This window comes from Lingula anatina, chromosome 1 (genome assembly GCF_051362555.1).
Source record: "Lingula anatina isolate TDL-2025a chromosome 1, LinAna3.0, whole genome shotgun sequence".
Lineage (NCBI taxonomy): Eukaryota > Metazoa > Brachiopoda > Lingulata > Lingulida > Lingulidae > Lingula > Lingula anatina.
In genome coordinates, this window is record NC_141767.1 from 22,601,119 (window position 1) to 22,618,224 (window position 17,106).

At 32.6% G+C, this 17,106-nt stretch overlaps 2 protein-coding genes across 2 annotated transcripts; one reads left to right on the forward strand and one right to left on the reverse strand.

Moving 5' to 3' along the window:
• Positions 1-1,203: 1,203 nt before the first annotated feature.
• LOC106168805 (ropporin-1-like protein) lies at positions 1,204-6,520 on the reverse strand. Its single transcript, XM_013547994.2, has 6 exons — positions 6,402-6,520; positions 4,719-4,854; positions 3,310-3,433; positions 2,480-2,641; positions 2,092-2,267; positions 1,204-1,778 (listed from the first exon to the last, which is right to left on the reverse strand). The coding sequence occupies exons 2-6, from the start codon at positions 4,850-4,852 to the stop codon at positions 1,712-1,714; spliced, it is 663 nt and encodes a 220-aa protein (XP_013403448.1). The 5' UTR covers positions 4,853-4,854; positions 6,402-6,520; the 3' UTR covers positions 1,204-1,711.
• LOC106168814 (uncharacterized) lies at positions 6,459-16,745 on the forward strand. Its single transcript, XM_087002134.1, has 20 exons — positions 6,459-6,561; positions 6,748-6,873; positions 7,604-7,664; positions 8,793-8,934; positions 9,075-9,175; positions 9,367-9,387; positions 9,580-9,606; positions 9,817-9,881; positions 10,420-10,571; positions 10,807-10,910; positions 11,118-11,128; positions 11,309-11,420; positions 13,411-13,572; positions 13,703-13,819; positions 14,006-14,071; positions 14,320-14,483; positions 14,766-14,853; positions 15,025-15,102; positions 15,233-15,319; positions 15,535-16,745. The coding sequence occupies exons 3-20, from the start codon at positions 7,617-7,619 to the stop codon at positions 15,631-15,633; spliced, it is 1,644 nt and encodes a 547-aa protein (XP_086858260.1). The 5' UTR covers positions 6,459-6,561; positions 6,748-6,873; positions 7,604-7,616; the 3' UTR covers positions 15,634-16,745.
• The last annotated feature ends 361 nt before the right edge of the window (positions 16,746-17,106 follow it).

Genomic DNA, 17,106 nt, shown 5'->3' on the forward strand with positions numbered 1-17,106 from the left:
AGGAAGAAATTCTAAGTAGATTTACAAAATAGAACGTGTGAAATGTTCCCAAAATTTCAAAAATAGTATACATCAGAGATGCCCCTCCCCCTTCCCCCATTCAAGGAGTTCACTGGAAACTTATTCATTGAATAGAAAACCATGTCATTTGAAGAAGATCGGATCTTTTCGACAGTAACACAATTACAGGACATTTAACCGTGATGATTATGTTCAAATAAAATGAAAAATGGTGATGATAATTGGAAAGAAGATGCAGACCATCAGATATCACTTTCTGGTTTGTCTCACTGCAAGTATCAAAAGTTTCATTCCTCCAGATTGTTAAATAGGCGCGCAATGCCACAGACTGAGATGTTCTGTATAATCCAATGTGTTGGATTCTGTAATCGTAATGAAAATCAATATAGATATGTGTGTGCAACATACACTGCAGAACCTGAAGCATCCCTATATGACAAGTAAATTTGCACAAACTCTACTTCTTCTGTCCAGATGCTTTTGGCTTGAACTATGCAAAATCAATACAGGAGTTAGATGTCATTGCAAGCAGATACAATTTGACTTGTGAATTCTCTTTTTTATCTGTGTCAGACAATTGTGCATGCCTGGGAGGTGCTCGTGCAAAGAAAAAAAAAAAAAAAACTTCCAGTAACAGATAAGCCTCATGTAAAAAAACTCCTTATTTTCGTGATTGATTTTACTTATCAATGCAAAATTATGCTTCTATTAGGCAAGACATTAGTTGCATCTCCCACTCCCAGATCTTCAACATTCATTAACTTATGTAATACGTAATTTAAAGCCTCCTGTTTCAAATAAATCTACAAACACATCTGTTACTATAAACCAACCTGTACTTCTTAGCTCATCTTATTAATTGGAAAGTGTTTGATGGTTTGGCAATGCCAATATATGGCAGGCAGTGTCTCCCTTAAAACATAGGAGAGGTACACAAATATGATACTCAGCAGGATAATTTTATCCCTCAAACACCTGATCTGTCCCCAGGATAATGGCATTTAAACCAGCAATTGTTATGACAGCTGGTGCCAGCACACAACATCACCATACTCAGAACTGAAATACTATAATTTAAATAAAAATGCAGATTTAAAAAAAAAACTGGGTTGTCCACTTGATTTTCTGAATAAATAAACATGCTTAAATTGGATTGTTCTTTAATCAAAAGAAAATCACCTGTCAGGAGTTTGATAACGTTTTATTTACAAAAAAAGCTGTACATTTTCAGGGATGGGACTGACTATTTTAACGCAAACCTAAAAATGATCAGAAAAATGTTTGGTAGCAAAAATAAACACCTGGGATTAGCAGGACGGAGTTAAACAATGGCGCACTGTCTCCTCAGTATGGTTTCAATGGATGCCATTAGGCATGGTGCAATTTACCAATAACATTATAGTTCTTGATCTTCAGTTTGTAATCACAGAAATTTTCATATCTTAAACTTTTTAAATAAATGCTATCAATTTGCAGATCTCAACAATAAATTTTAGTAGTGCTGGTTCTTTTGAACAAGTTGATGAAAACTAAATCACTTTTTCATTTATACAAAATATTTACAGGTGTGTGCAAGATGGTACTGTTTTTTCCCCATTGTTGCCATGCCTATAGTAAATGGCTTGAAGAAACCATAGCAAGTTGCATATAAATGTTCAGATGAGAGACTTCAGTCTTTGGGTAGATTAAGTTACGACAGCTTGGGACAATCTGGGCTCAAAAAGTTCCTTGGCTGCACAAATCCATCTTGTTTGTCTCTGAAATGACAACAGGTAGTAAACGTTCAACTGATAGTGTACACTAATACTATTGCAATATTTGCTGTCACACCTTTACATAATCTGATAGTGGAATTTACTTTTAGATATATCCTTAAGAATTAATTAAATTGGCAAAAAATCAATGAACGTAAATGATTTTAATTAAAATTGCTTTTAAATAATCAAAATTTTTCATCAAAAAAAGTACATGTAATTGCAGAGGCATCAGTGAGTTTGCAATTTTTTTCAAATTTAAGTACTAAGCAAAACAAAAAATCATTTAGAAAAGACATAAGCAGAATGTACTCACACATCATACTGTAAATGAGATATCACTTCATCAATGTGCTCCTTTGAGATTTCACCGTCAATTTGGGCCAGATATTTGTATAGGTCTTTGAAAAGTTGAAAGGGTATTCTACAAGGTCCTCCCTCAGGATCAGCCGTCAAAATCTCACAGATAGTTTTCATTGCATTAGTAATATTCTGTAAAAGAGAAGCATTTACAATCATGAAATAAGTAAGAAACATGCCCTCACCCCAATCAAAATTCCATTTGGATGCACTCACAAATGCAAAAATTATATCAATCTTATTCTCTACTGAGGCATAAATAGGCCCCAATGTGCCCCATGTTGCAATATAAACAATGTTTTCTTAACCAATACCCCATTTTGCTGCTATTCTCAATCACATACCTCCCCAAGGGTGGATGCTGCCAGGGAGAAGAATTTCAACCATTCAGTGTCCCCTCCAAAACTGCCTATCCTGACCAATTCATCAAACTGTTCTTTGGGTAAAGAGAGATCCTTCCACTTTTCTTCAATCTGTGACAAAGGCACAGTCTTCCTAGGTCCAAGCTAAAAAGACAGAAGTTAACAATAAAGCCATACTGAGGTATTCTTTCTAAACTTTAGTGTTTACTTACTATCCATATTGCCTTTGTTAAGTGGCAGTTTATGTGACAAATGTTTTCAGATGAAATGGACAACATTTGCATTCTTTAAAAGTGCTATTGGTCAATCAATACAATATTCTAATTGAGATGATATATAGGCCTTATTCAAATCTATTTCTGGGCTTACAAGCTGTCAAAAGATGGCTACTGTGATGATGTATACCCATACCAATGTCCCATTGAAAATGAGGTCATGGGTTTAGTCATTGTGTCAAGGGAGCCATACACAGTACATGAACAGGAAGAACCCCCTAGTTTCAACAAACAAGGGAGGGCTCTGGTTTAAAGTAAAAAGACTATGCTTTGTCAAAGTCCCATCACCAGTTAGTTGATCATTTGGGTGCACCATCAGGTGAACTCATAGTGAATAGCAGAAGTCCTCATTTGGAGGTACCATCATCATCATAGTCAAAGTAATCATCTATTGAAAGATATGCTACCGGGAAGTCCAGATATAGATTGTTCCCATGCAGTATCGTAAGTATTTGTTCACTAGATATAAACATTCCACTTAAATTTTCTTTACCTTGCAAAGCCAGTTTATTGATGAACATGAACATTTTATCATACCTGTTTGTTGAGAATTCTAAGCAACCCTGGGGTAAGCCCTGTATCGGTCTTCTGGGTGGCCACTGGCATTTCTAGTCTCTCCTTCACTGGGGGTGTCTCCCCCTTGGACATAGCCCTGAAGTAACTGGAACAGACAATAATAAAAAGTTGAATCTGTATATGTAACTGATGGTTCATCAATGTCAACTAAAAATGTTCAAGAACCTTCTTACAGAACTTTTTTATATATTTTATGTTGATTTAGATAGAGAAAGAAAATAAGCACTTATCATTTCCTTCAGGGATAAAAGTGGCAAAATGAAATTTATCAAGGGGAGAAGAGTTTAAGTGAAAGTCAATTTCGAATGGCACTTGAATTTATTTTCAAAACATCATTATAAATCTGATATAAATGATAATTCCATTGATTCAAGCTTATTTATGATCTGAATAAGCTTGAATCAATCGGTCTGCCGGGGAAAAAAATACCCCATTCTACTGTAGTAAATTTCCTATTAGTGCAAGCCCTGAAAATGTAATAGTCAGAATCCTAAGTGTACTTGACAAAGTATAAAGTTTTTTACATACTGTACAACATATTTAACACATTCAACAGCAAAAATCATTTTGTATCAGACTCAGTAAACATACAATCTCTCTTGATTAAGACAAAACATATTGACAGCATACTAAATTGAACAAAGAGAATGCAAGTACTGGCATGCTGATTAAAACTATTAAATATGTATTTCTCCCCAAATAACTTCAGTATTCAAGTAGACCCAATATTATAGGCAGCAGCTGCAATAGTGTGATAATGCCAAAAGATCTATTAGCTATTCCAATGTCTGCCTTATTCCTCCTGCATTACTGAAAAAAAATCAATTCAGTGGTCAACATATGCCCACAAGGAAAATACTTCATCAAGAAATCCATCAAAGCCTCTGAGGATAGTTTTCATATCATCCAACCAAACAACCTTTGGCACTTAATCCAATACATCACCAAGTTGCAACATTCTTCCTTCTTTCCATCTTACTTATACAACTCAAAATGCCTTAAAATGAATATCAGTATAAAGAAAATGACCAAACTGTTTTAAACACAAGTCCAAAAATTTTGCTCATCAAGAAAATATGTGTCATATCCTGAATATATCATATTTTTGATGGTACATATGTTAAACAATTACTCAAATGTCCATTTAGGCCATCAATTTTAACAGTCAAAATTGAAACTTAACACTTATGAATAAAAAAAATATTAAATAAAAAAGGAGAAGAGTCCATTGTGTTAGATCAACCTAACCAACAGCAACACCCATCCCAAACACAACCACAAGGGCAACTACTCATCAATTCTTATTACTATTGACCAGTTCATCATAAATCTAATTAGCAACTCCATGCTTGGTCATCTTCTGTACTTACGCAGCTGCCCAAGCCAGGACATCCTTAGGCTGTGTTCTTATTGCAGCTTTGGTGAACTGCTTCAGGATATCTGGCAATTCAGGAGGGATATTTATCTGCTGCGAGCAGTAGTATGGTTCATCAGGAGCTGGCATGTCTAAAAAGTAAAACACAGTGTTCAAAGTATTTTAAAGCATCATAACATAAGTTGTGAAAGTTGATTCACTAAAAACATAACAAAAATTCTGGAAAACTATGATTTGTTAGGTAAATAAAAAGTAATATAATAAAAAACAATGTAATTATCAACTGACTTAAACTGTGTTCCACAGAAAATACTCAAGAGTTGCATTACCTTTTGTCAATGGTAAATATATGAATGACATTCTTTTTCAAGACATATTAAATTGAACAGTTTCATACAGTATTAGACTGACTTGATCCTTGAGATTGGTTTTATATTTAAATTTGGGGCTTATAAAAGTTATTGCTGCAGTCAAATGGTTGAGTGTGATATTTTTTGTTTATTTATGTGAATACTGTAGGTGTCGCCTTTAAAGCAGTACTACAGTACATGTAGTACTTACATTGTACATTGTAGCAGCATTTCAATCATAAAAAAACTAAATATTTCATTATTTTATAAACTCCCTTATAAACTTTTAAATAAAAAATTATTGGTTTAAATGTTTGTATATCTACAGTACCTGTGCAACAGAAAGAACACATTTTGAGTTTCAAAATTACATATTTATTTTTCTCTTCTAAAATTTTCCCTAAGTGACTTGTAAAATTCTGCCAAATATTAAAGAGCTCAATATATTGATTGTACATAAAAATGTCTGAGTTTTGTGTAGCACTCCTATATATCTTTCATTGTTATATTAGATGACTGGCAAAGATTGAAGGCCATCACGTGATTTCACACACACACACACACACACACACACACACACACACACACACTGTATATAATCCACTTAAAATGATTCAAACCAAATCAGAGCTCAATGGTATCTGTAGTTTTCACATGGGTATCAAGTGAAAAGATGTTCAATAAACACTGATTTTAAAGAAGGGTAGCATATCAACAGATCTTAAAATCTTAAATTTTGGTTTCAATAAGTTTGCCTATGCATTTGAAGATGACAGTTAAATTAAAAATAAATTGCAACATGTTTCACACTTTCATTAATTCTCAAGGACAATGCAGTATGTAAAATGCAAAATTAGAATAGAGGAGAAAGAGATTTAAGACTTGTTTTAGGCATTCTTGCATATTAAAATTGTAGCTGTACATATGAATATATGAAAAAACATGAAACGTATCTTTGACTAGTAAGTACTTGTACGTCTGACATGTACGTGCAGTACGTGCCCAAGTGACTACATGTACATGCAAAAGTGACTTTTAAAGTAAAGATTTGTCAGAATAATGCCTTGACTAATATAGAGTATTAGTGGGATTTAAAAAGCTGCAGATAGCCCACCATCAAGGAAACTGAAAATTAGAGATGTTCTTAGACATGATACAAGTCAATGATTCCAAAATATGACAAAGATGCGTGTCATCCATCACGTTTTATCTTGGCAATGTCAAGTTCTCTAAAATTATTCACATTTTACCTCTGCATTACCAATACAACTCTTCATTATGAAGTAACAGACTTCGTTTAATGTCATATTATTTTAATTTTAACATACCTTATCTATTTCTTAATTTTACAATCCCCAAATGACAGTCACATGCCCTGTAAAAGTGTTGTCAACTTGGTTGTTGATGGCAACTTAGCTATGCGCACCACAGTTTGCGCATGCAAGCTGCATTCTGGGAATGAAACTTCCGCTACATAGTAAACTTCCGGTAGGTATACTGCCAAAGGTAAAACTTTATTTAATTGCTCGCATCATGACATTAGTCGCCTTCATACATTTCTAGACGTGAAAAACCGTTTCATTATACCACGTTGTACAATTAGAATCAATTTACCGATACATTCGCCCTGAATTTGTCAAATGTTATTTACCAGATTGTAAATTTTCCCGCCAGGGTGAGCTAGGAGCAAGACAGAAATCGTCTGCTAAATTTTGCAATGCTCTGTCACCGTTTTAGAACATTGGACTGTGGGTGAGGTGAGCGAAAATTATACTGGAAGTAGAGTCTCCTGATATCAGAGTAAGTAAGTGCTGTATTTTAAATGTTTATAATTTTACGATTTTGATGTATGGAGTGATTTAAATGATAAAGCAACTTTATTAGCAGTAACTTGTCAATCATATTTCTAATTTATTATGGTAGTTTCAGTAGCACTTACGGTGCTGTGAAGCTAAGACCTGATTTTTTTATCTACATCCCTGGCATGACCTCAACTCTCACTTGAATGAGTTCCTTGTAAAAATATTTTTTTAAAAGCTATTAGGTAAATTGGTTTACAAATTTATTTGAATAGCAGAGACATTGATCAAAATAACCACCTTAATTGAGAAAAACACTGAAAATAAAATATTTGTGCCTGTAAGTTTGAAGGTACCTGTTTTTTAATGAGTCATTTATAATTTAAGTTTTAAGTTTATAAAAAGAACTGGACATGCAGTTGAGTAGAGATCATCTTGAAGAGATTTCTCTTTATAAATTTGTAGATCTAAGTCAAGAAACAAAATCAATTAATTTAATTATATTAAATTAACTGATTTTGTTTTTTGACCTAGATCTACAAATAAAAAAATTATGAAAAATAAATTTGAAACTTAGGGACAGTGCAGTGATGTTTAATTTACCATTATATCATTCACACACTACAGTTGCATATAATGCATTACCGTGCCTTTATAATTTTATCTTTTGAAATTTGATCCTGTTTCAATTTTTTAAAGATCACATTTAATTTACTTAAAGTCTTTTTTAGATTCCTTTATACCATGGCTTGCACTGCAACTCTCAACAGATCTGTTCAAAAAACAACATCCGTAAGTAATTGTACATACTAGTAACTCAGCAGGAGCTGAAGCATTAAGAATGATTTTTTTTATGAAGCCCACACACAAGGGACATCCATAGTGTGTTTGGTGTGACTGAATGCCTTTTGAATGCTGTGTGTTTGTGTGTGTGAGAGAGAGAGAAACTTTTTGCTCTGGGTATGCATCTAAACGTAAACGCAAAATTAACTCACTTGCCATTGCGGGGGTTGTGAGTGGATGGTTGAGGGTCATTCTCCCCCATCATAACTTTTGTAAGAGTTGTTATGAAGAGTTGATATTTTGGTTAATTAATGCATGTGTGTACTTGCAGTTATGAAGATATCACAGTGTTTATCATAATCATTACTTTTAGATACTTCACAAAATTTCTTATGCACTGTTCCCATTGTATATATATATTTTTTTATTTTGTGAAATCAAACCCCTGATTTTTATCAATTTTTAAAATTGAACATATTCATAACATAAATGTACCCTCTTACCAGTTCCACTGATTGATTTTTAGCTAGATATTCACAGATAATGTCTCTGGCTAATCTGGCTATGGTCGATCATCTAACTGGCTGGTGGGAAATGTGCCTGTAATATCTGCTGCCCTGGTAGAGGGTAACAATAATGATGTCTTTTGTTATGTGTAAATTATAGGGCTTTTGTCTGTTCCATTGGCAGATACAGTTGAAAATTAAAGTGACATCTATTTTCAGTAATGGAAATGTAACATTCTTGATCAATGATGTATGCAAAAATTCACATTGCATTGTTGAGGAAGACTAGAAAAAAAGTTATTTTTTGTCCAAAACAGACTGTAACATAAAATAATAATTAAAAAAGTCCTAACTTCACTAAATATCATGTCCAGTACAGTTAAAGAATGAAAAAAAAAGTATCTGTTGGTGGGATGCGTAATTGCTGTAACTCAAGTCTAGCCAATGTTAGGTACTAAATTATGTTATTCATTCTATTAGATGGATTTTTAAATAAAAGGGGCCATCACCAATCAAGTTTCGAACATCATACTTGTGTTTATCCTTTATTGTTGATTTTGTGTGTGAGTGAGGAGACATAAATGTTTTATTTTGTATTTATAAGACTGACCATTTTAGTTTGTTTTTCCAGTGGCTTGCATTTCCTACAGAACAAGCGACTGAGACCCAATCGGCAACATTTGTGAAAAAACTTTTGGCAGTAGCCATCTCAAATGTAGCATATTTAAGAGCTATTTTTCCCGAGCATGCTTTTGGAGATAAATGTCTGGAAGGTAGGTTCATCACTTAAGACAACTACAAAACTGTGTATATTGAACTTTGTATGATAAGAAAGTTAAATGACAACATATATTTTAAAAAGATGGTTGTTGATTTCAACACAAATCAGGTAAAATAATATTTTTTATTTAAGATTTGAATCTAAAAATACTGAGGGAGGATACTGCCTGTCCAGGAGCATGTCAGGTTATCAAGTGGATGCGAGGTTGTTTTGATGCTTTTGACAAGAAATATGTGAGTACATATGTTTTACAATTATTGAGATGTACATGATAGAAATGCCTTGTGCTCTTCTTCATTCAAACCATTATATTATTTTGATAATTTAAGGAATAACGTTGGTGAATTAAAAATTAATAAAAACCAGCATGTTTTGCACTCAGTGACATGAGATATTGAAGTTATATGGTTTCTTTCAATTCCAGCTGAAAACATTGATAATTGGGGTAAGTTGGGATGACAGATATGGTTGGCATTTTACATTTTTTCTAGTCATATAGTTGATGGAATAAAGGATTTAAATGTAACATTTTATAGAATCTTCCTTTCTTTTTGAAACAATTTACCAGATGGTATTGAAATGACGTCTGGCAGATTCAGTTTTGCTTACTTATTTCCACTTCAATTTTTATTTCAAGATTTATGTGGATCCTGAAAACCCAGATGTAAGTATAGTTTCAAATTATTAGGTTTTGATTTTAGTTTTTCATCCATTTTTTTAAAGCAGATAAGCCACTACAGGATCAGTAGAGGAGCAAACTATCTTGCCAATATTATGTCTTTATCAGAAATCATATGATTGGGAAAAGGTGCATGATATCTTCATGCACTTACCATCAGTATGCTTATTTATCATTTTGTTGTTTTCATTGCAGACCATTATAGAATCATACACTTTTAAATTTGATTATACAAACAATGGTCGAATGGACATATACAGGTATGAGTTATATGTTTTTCCTTGCCAGCTTCTTACTTAATTCTCTCTTTGAAATGGTTTTAAAAAGTGAAAGCATATTACTTATTAAATGTTCCTGTGAAATTTTTACCACATCATGCATCCCATGATTTGAGCAGATGGCCTGAAATAAAGTTTATTTTAAAAATAATGATCTGCTGATAACAAAAAGGTGTGATTTTCATAATACAGCCTTGTTAGCTCATGAGACCAGGTTAGACCTAATTGACTGGCTAACTAACGATGTATCATAGAATGGTTTTTGTTACTAATTTTTTTCTGTCATTTTATTTTTTTAATCATTATTGTTTTTTGTTGGTATTAATTTTTCATTTTATTAATTTTTTTATTCACACATTTTTTATATCATATCATTACTCAGTATCTTTATCCTTGCTATTTGCTTCTGCTTATCACTTAACACTAAAACACTAAAAAACAGTTTATATGTATCAATGAAATTGTATTTTGTCATATTTAACCTACATTGAAGAAAATAATGACATTTATTTCCTTGTAGAAATGGTGATAAGCTAGCAAGTGCTTATAGTCCATCAGAAACTAAGAAAGCAACCATCAAACTTTTGAGAACTATTGTGATTCTCACACAGACATTAAACTCTCTGCCTGATGATGTGATGATGACTATGAAATTACTCTATTATGATGATGGTAAGACCTTTGTTTTTAAATATTATATGGATTTATGAATTTCAACTGGAATGATATTTCTTTGCAAGAGAAATTAAAAGCAGATGTCACCACTTAACACAACCAGTTTGTGACTTAAGTTGTCAGTGACCAATATATTTATTTGTTTATGTATTTTTGTATTTAGATAAATGTTTTTGTGGGGGCAATGTTTCATTATTGTGGAAATATTTTACCTCATCTAATCTCAATTTAGTGACACCAGCTGACTATGAGCCTCCAGGATTCCAGCCAGTAGATACTGATTATTTTATTTTTGAAGAAGAGCCAATAAATATTAAAGTGGGAGACGTCCATACTGTGAGTTTTCTTTTTTTTTAAAGAGACTATTTCAGTTTACTGCTTATGTCATGCTTAGAGTCAACAGTGTGAATATAGTCTGGTTTGTAGTTCATATTGAATATTTATCTACATATTTATTTATGATAGTTGGGTATTGAACACATAATATAATATACTTTATGTTTCTTTTCAATTGTTCTTTGATCCTTGGATTTGGATGATCAGCCATTTCATGCGTAAGTATTCCATCTTTTTCCATTCAAATTTTTTGGTGTAAAGGGACACTGTATATGCATACTGATGTGTAAAAACTAAAGATAATATGATAGTGAAAGTGTAATACTTCGAACTGTAATCAGTCAATGCAGTCTTCAAAATGCACTGTAGCACTTTAAAAAGATGCCAAAATCTTACAGATTGAAGCTCAGAATTAAAACGGATGGAAAACAGTTTGAAGAACAAGAAACTGTTGGAGCAGACAGTCAAAATATAGAAGATGAAGAAATGATGACAGAAAAAAGCATCTATGTAGGTATTTGTAGCCGTATGAATGTATTTTCTTCACTCGTGTTCGTCTTTTGTTTTGTCACGTGGGCGTCATCTTACTCTCTCATTCCCATTGGTCATCTTTCCCGTTTCATCGCTTATAAATATCGTCGCCGCCTTTTTCTGTCATTCTTCTATTTTCTCATCGCTCTTTATATATTTACAGGTACGTGGTCAATAGTTTAATTCTTTTATGAATATTATCATTATTATTATTATACTTATTATATATTAAGATTATAGCTATTAATAACATTATTATGATGATCGCGCATTCTTCTATTTTCTCATCGCTCTTTATATATTTACAGCAAGATGGTATGGAATAAATAAGAACAAAGAGAAATAGACTTTGTTGTGAACGATTTAATCGAACATTGCTAAATATGATTGGTACTTTAGGTCAAGATAAAAAATCGGACTGGAAAAAGTACATTCAAAGTTTAGTTCACGTGTACAATTGTACAAAGAATGATGCAACCGGATATTCTCCATATTTTCTAATGTTTGGTAGAAACCCTAGACTGCCTGTAGATTTGACTTTTGGTCTAGATGAACAGAGTGGGAATACAGAGCACTCAGATTACATTAGAAAATTAAAAAGACGATTGCAATATGCTTATGAATTAGCTTTTAAGAATTCTGTAGATCTTAAAAGGAATAACAAAGAACGGTTTGATAAAATGACGAGAGGAGCTGTCGTCCAGCAAGGAGATAGAGTATTGATCAGAAACTTGGGGTTAAAAGGAAAGAATAAGTTGGCCGATAGATGGAAACCTGAAGTATATGTGGTTGTAGAACAACCAAATAAAGATATACCGGTATACAAAATTAAAGAAGAAGGAGTCAAAAGTGGAACATTGAAAGTTGTTCACAGAAATCACTTACTTCCTTTACCTGTCGGAGGATTGAGGAAGAGTAGTGAGACAAAAGCGCAAGTTGAAGATCCCTCCATTCCAAGGAGGTCTAAAAGGGAGAAGAGGATTCCAGAAAAATATCAAGGCTAACTTAAAGCTTTGATTAATTTAGTGTCATATTTTAATAAAAACTAGATCATTGTTGTATAGTGTTATTATTATTTGTGGAGTGAATGAAATGTATGGAGACATTTCTTTGAGAAGGGGGGTGAATGTAGCCGTATGAATGTATTTTCTTCACTCGTGTTCGTCTTTTGTTTTGTCACGTGGGCGTCATCTTACTCTCTCATTCCCATTGGTCATCTTTCCCGCCTTTCGTCGCTTATAAATATCGTCGCCGCCTTTTTCTGTCATTCTTCTATTTTCTCATCGCTCTTTATATATTTACAGGTACGTGGTCAATAGTTTAATTCTTTTATGAATATTATCATTATTATTATTATTATACTTATTATATATTAAGATTATAGCTATTAATAACATTATTATGATGATCGCGCATTCTTCTATTTTCTCATCGCTCTTTATATATTTACAGCAAGATGGTATGGAATAAATAAGAACAAAGAGAAATAGACTTTGTTGTGAACCGTTGCATATTGATTTGTTAATTTTGTTCATATACAATAAAACAGACAAATAGTCTCTCTCTCTCCCTCTCTCTCTCTCAAAATGCAATAAAACCACATTTTTTTGTTCTGCATTATTATTATTGTTGTTGTCATTATAATTGAAAATATGTAATCTTTATCTTTTGGTTAATTATATATATAAAAATATTACACCAGGCATGTTATCTCTTTTCTTAAAATTGAAAAGGAGGAAGGGCTGCACCAAGCTGACCAAAAGACGGTCCAAAACCATACAGAAACCAGTTCCAGTACGTTGAATACCTCAAGTAAATTGATCAAACAGCCCATGCAATGTGAAGATGTCCCTGTGGAGACTCCAGCACGTCCAGGTGTATTTACTGGCCTAGTAATGTTTCTCTCTGTGTTTTGTATAGTTTTTTTATCATAAGTTCAAAGGTTGTTATTTTTTTAGACCTCTGAAATTTCTCAGTGCTCTTGATTAATTTTATTTTCATGGGATGTGTGGTAATCAATATGTACATTTCAGGCACAGAAGATAGAGCAATCAGTACAACTGGCTCAGCAAAAAGTAACATAGATGCTCAAGAAGAGAATGGAGTGAGGTGTCCGTGTGGATGCAACGAGGTAAACATTTGATGATATTGGTCAAAAGAACATTCATATAAATAAATTATGTTATTTATTTTCTTATTTTCTTTCTAAGCATATGTATTATGTCATTACAGACCATTAATAACTTTCTTTTTTAATTCAGGATGATGGCTTGATGATCTTATGTGCCTCCTGCAGGTACTGGCAACATGCAGTATGTTTTGGAATTATTGATGAAAATGAAGCTCCACAAAATCATATTTGCAATTTTTGTGCAAACGTAAGTTTTTTTAGTGTGTGTGTGTGTGTGTGTGTGTGTGTGTGTGTGTGTGTGTGTGTGTGTAATTTTAAGATAAAGTTATTTCATATTTGAAGAAATATTACAGTTTGTCTTTTTTGTTTTAATTTAATATATGAATAATCCAGAATAATGAATTGCAATAATGTTTTGTTTTGTTTTATTTAGGAAGAAGATCCAGAAAGACAACCTACTGACCCAAGACTTGTTGGACTTGATGAAATTGCTGTCCAGGTAAAATAAGTCGTATTGTGAATAATTGCTGTTTAGACAACAATTTGACATGTATTTTACATAATGTTATGAGGAGTTTTTGTGTAATATTAACATTTCTCTACTAGTAAAGGTAAGTCAACCTGAAGTATATACTGATACTAAATTTGTATCCTAATTTAAGTCATTAAATAGCTTGAAATGTCATATTTGTTTCTCTATGTGGATTTTGTAGAACAATTATTTAACTCTCTCCATTCCTGATCTAGGCAACATCTTTATGGAGAAGAGCACTTTTGACCTGCAGTGAGTTATCTAGAATTGTGCTTCCCAACTTTGCCAGATCTTTGGGTGTAGAGATGACTGTGGCACAAGGCCTAGTCAATAGACTGGAAAGAGAAAAGTTCATAAAAGCACCAAGCAAAGGCAAAAGGTTTGTAGTAAATTTATTAATATTTGCTTGTACAGGTAGTATCACATCTATTTGTCAGACCTTATTTGATTTTAAACAAGTTTAATTGTATTTTGTCCTTGGCAGAACCTTAGTTTGATGACAAGGTCCTTAAAATAAATATTATCTGTATGTCTTTTAAACAAAAAAAGAAGTATAATTATTATTTTTATCTTTTAGTGAACATTTCATGACGAAAAAGACAAGATTATTAATGTAAAAAAAATTTTCTCTTCTTCATGTCTTGAAATGTTTTTATTACAGATTGGGAAAAATTGTAGAAAAGGAGAAGATAAAAAATGAGGGCTTTAAAAAATATTTCAAGATGAAAAATATTCAAGCGACTACAGAGGTAAAAAGGACTACTTGTTACAAACAGTTATTCCAGTTCCAGTATCGTTTCTCCATCTCCCTTAAAGTTAAAAATTAATTTAAAATAAAAGATATTTGGTGTTTTACGGAAAAATTAATTTGATATTCATGTATTTATCTATTTGTTATTATACAAATTTTTAATTTGCAGATTGACAAACTAGCTGACAGAGCAGACAATATTAACCTTACTGGTCATCGTAAAAAGCCTGTTGCAAAAGGAAAAGAGGTATGACATGCAAGGATTGAATATGCTAAGTATTGATGAAATGAGACATCGTTTGCACCAATAGAAATTGATTTACCAGTAAGATTTGGCTGTAAAGTTGCCTCTATGTTGTTTCTGAAATCTTTTTAAGGCACAGCCAACACCACAGGGAAAGGAGAAATTAACCAATAACAGCAAAAATAAAGGGCAAAAAAGAACCAGATCGGTTATAGATCAGGTAAAGACTGGCTAATGAAGGTTTCATTCTGCACTTCCTTTTGCAACTTTTAACCATGTTGTGACATGTATATATGCAACTTGCTATATAAAGTTAAATATACATTTGTTTTATATCTATGGTATTGGTGTTAGGGAATAATAAACCAAGAGCTGGTTGCCTGTAATGAAACATTAAGTTTGAATTTAATTTGCTTTACTTTCATTATTTTTTAGGAAGAATTTGAACTTGCAAGTGTAGATGGTTGTTTGGAAGATACATCACAGAGGAAAAAGAGAAAAAGCAGTGTTGTCTCTAAGGCAATTCGCGTATAAGTTCAGCAGTTTCACTTTTTTCACTTGCTTCACTGGTTTGGATCAACAAAAAACAAATGACGGTGCTTATGAAAAGTGTTTGAATATTTAAAACGTCTTGAGAAAATTAGGATCATTTTCTGTGTTATCGCTAACTATACCCTGTATATAGTAGTAGCTTTAAATAATAGGTACATTTAATATATTCCGCAGGGTGTAGTTTTTATAAGAAATTATTGTTATGTTGAAAATTGTTTTTACACACTTTTAATATATGTGATACATGAAGTGAACTTGTACGTTTTCTTTCATGTTATATTCAAAACAAGTCTCATTAATGAGATAGCTCAGCACAACTGTGATTTTGTACATCCACCAGCTTATATTTATTGTATTCATGCGTTACAATGTTCACTTTATTCATGCCCAACTACACATTTTATTACTGAGATTACACCTTGTTATTTGATGCCATAACTTGTTAAAGTTTTATAGTTTACCAATACAGTTTTTTTTTGGTATTATTATAAAGTTATAGAAAATATATTAGACCGTACACCAATAAATATGTTTATCACTAGCGCAAGGCTATCCGATTTTCTTGGTGGTGGTATTGGATGCATTTTAATGCCAGTCACTTTATAGCAATCCACTCGAATAAGCTGTGTGAAATTTCAGCTGTTACAGTCAGCAGTCCCTTATTATTAAAAAATGTAAGTAAGAAAACTAAGAAAAAATGTAAGAAAGACAAAACGGAAAAGCCAAAACTGCATGAAAAGTTATCAAAAACTATTTTAGTTAACTTTGCCTGGATGGGTTAACGCAGCGCCAATACTTTCGACCTCGGTGCTTTAGATCGAAACACCAAATTATTTTTGGTCTCATTAAAACACCGATATTGTATGTCGAGCAAACATTTCTAACTTTGATTGTTTAGAAAATGTCCAGTAAGAATGTACATTCCGCACCGAAAAAATAACGAGTTTGTTCAATGTCAGGAAATTTTTGCCTGTCAAAACACCGGGAGTGCTCAAAATATTGATTGTCAATTTGACAGCTGTTACCTACGCTTATGATACAATGAGGTGCAATCAGCCGGTGCTTATTTTCAATCTTATCTTCGATTACACATTATGATATTTATCAAAATCATTATCGACATTGCATTTGCCCAATGTGCTTGAATGTAATTAGATCGTTTATAAATCCTAAAGATGGCGACAATTAAAATGTGTTTATTTGTGCCCAGATAGACGTCTAGGGGTACTTTATTTACTGTATGGAATATTTTCTGATTAAATAGGTTTTAACCACGATTACTCCCTCCACTTTAATTGACCGTTTACTTAAATGCAACATATGGGCAAGTTTTGCAAACAAAAATATATCCGAAATGTGCGTGTTGCGAGAGAGCAGTCATTCTTAGACCCTGAAGTTCGGGTTTCACCTTCAAGTTTAAATCTCTACGCCCATTATTACCGCAACTTAAGGAGC

Bases quoted from the DNA above. Each gene is read 5' to 3' on its own strand.
- LOC106168805 (XM_013547994.2), bottom strand. From the start codon at position 4,852: ATGCCAGCTCCTGATGAACCATACTACTGCTCGCAGCAGATAAATATC. The intron at 2,642-3,309 runs GTATGATAAAAT...CTGTCTTTTTAG, and splicing joins TTAGAATTCTCAACAAACAG to CTTGGACCTAGGAAGACTGT. The intron at 2,268-2,479 runs GTATGTGATTGA...TCTCTTTTACAG, and splicing joins CAGCATCCACCCTTGGGGAG to AATATTACTAATGCAATGAA.
- LOC106168814 (XM_087002134.1), top strand. From the start codon at position 7,617: ATGGCTTGCACTGCAACTCTCAACAGATCTGTTCAAAAAACAACATCC. The intron at 14,854-15,024 runs GTAAAAAGGACT...TTTAATTTGCAG, and splicing joins ATATTCAAGCGACTACAGAG to ATTGACAAACTAGCTGACAG. The intron at 15,103-15,232 runs GTATGACATGCA...AATCTTTTTAAG, and splicing joins CTGTTGCAAAAGGAAAAGAG to GCACAGCCAACACCACAGGG.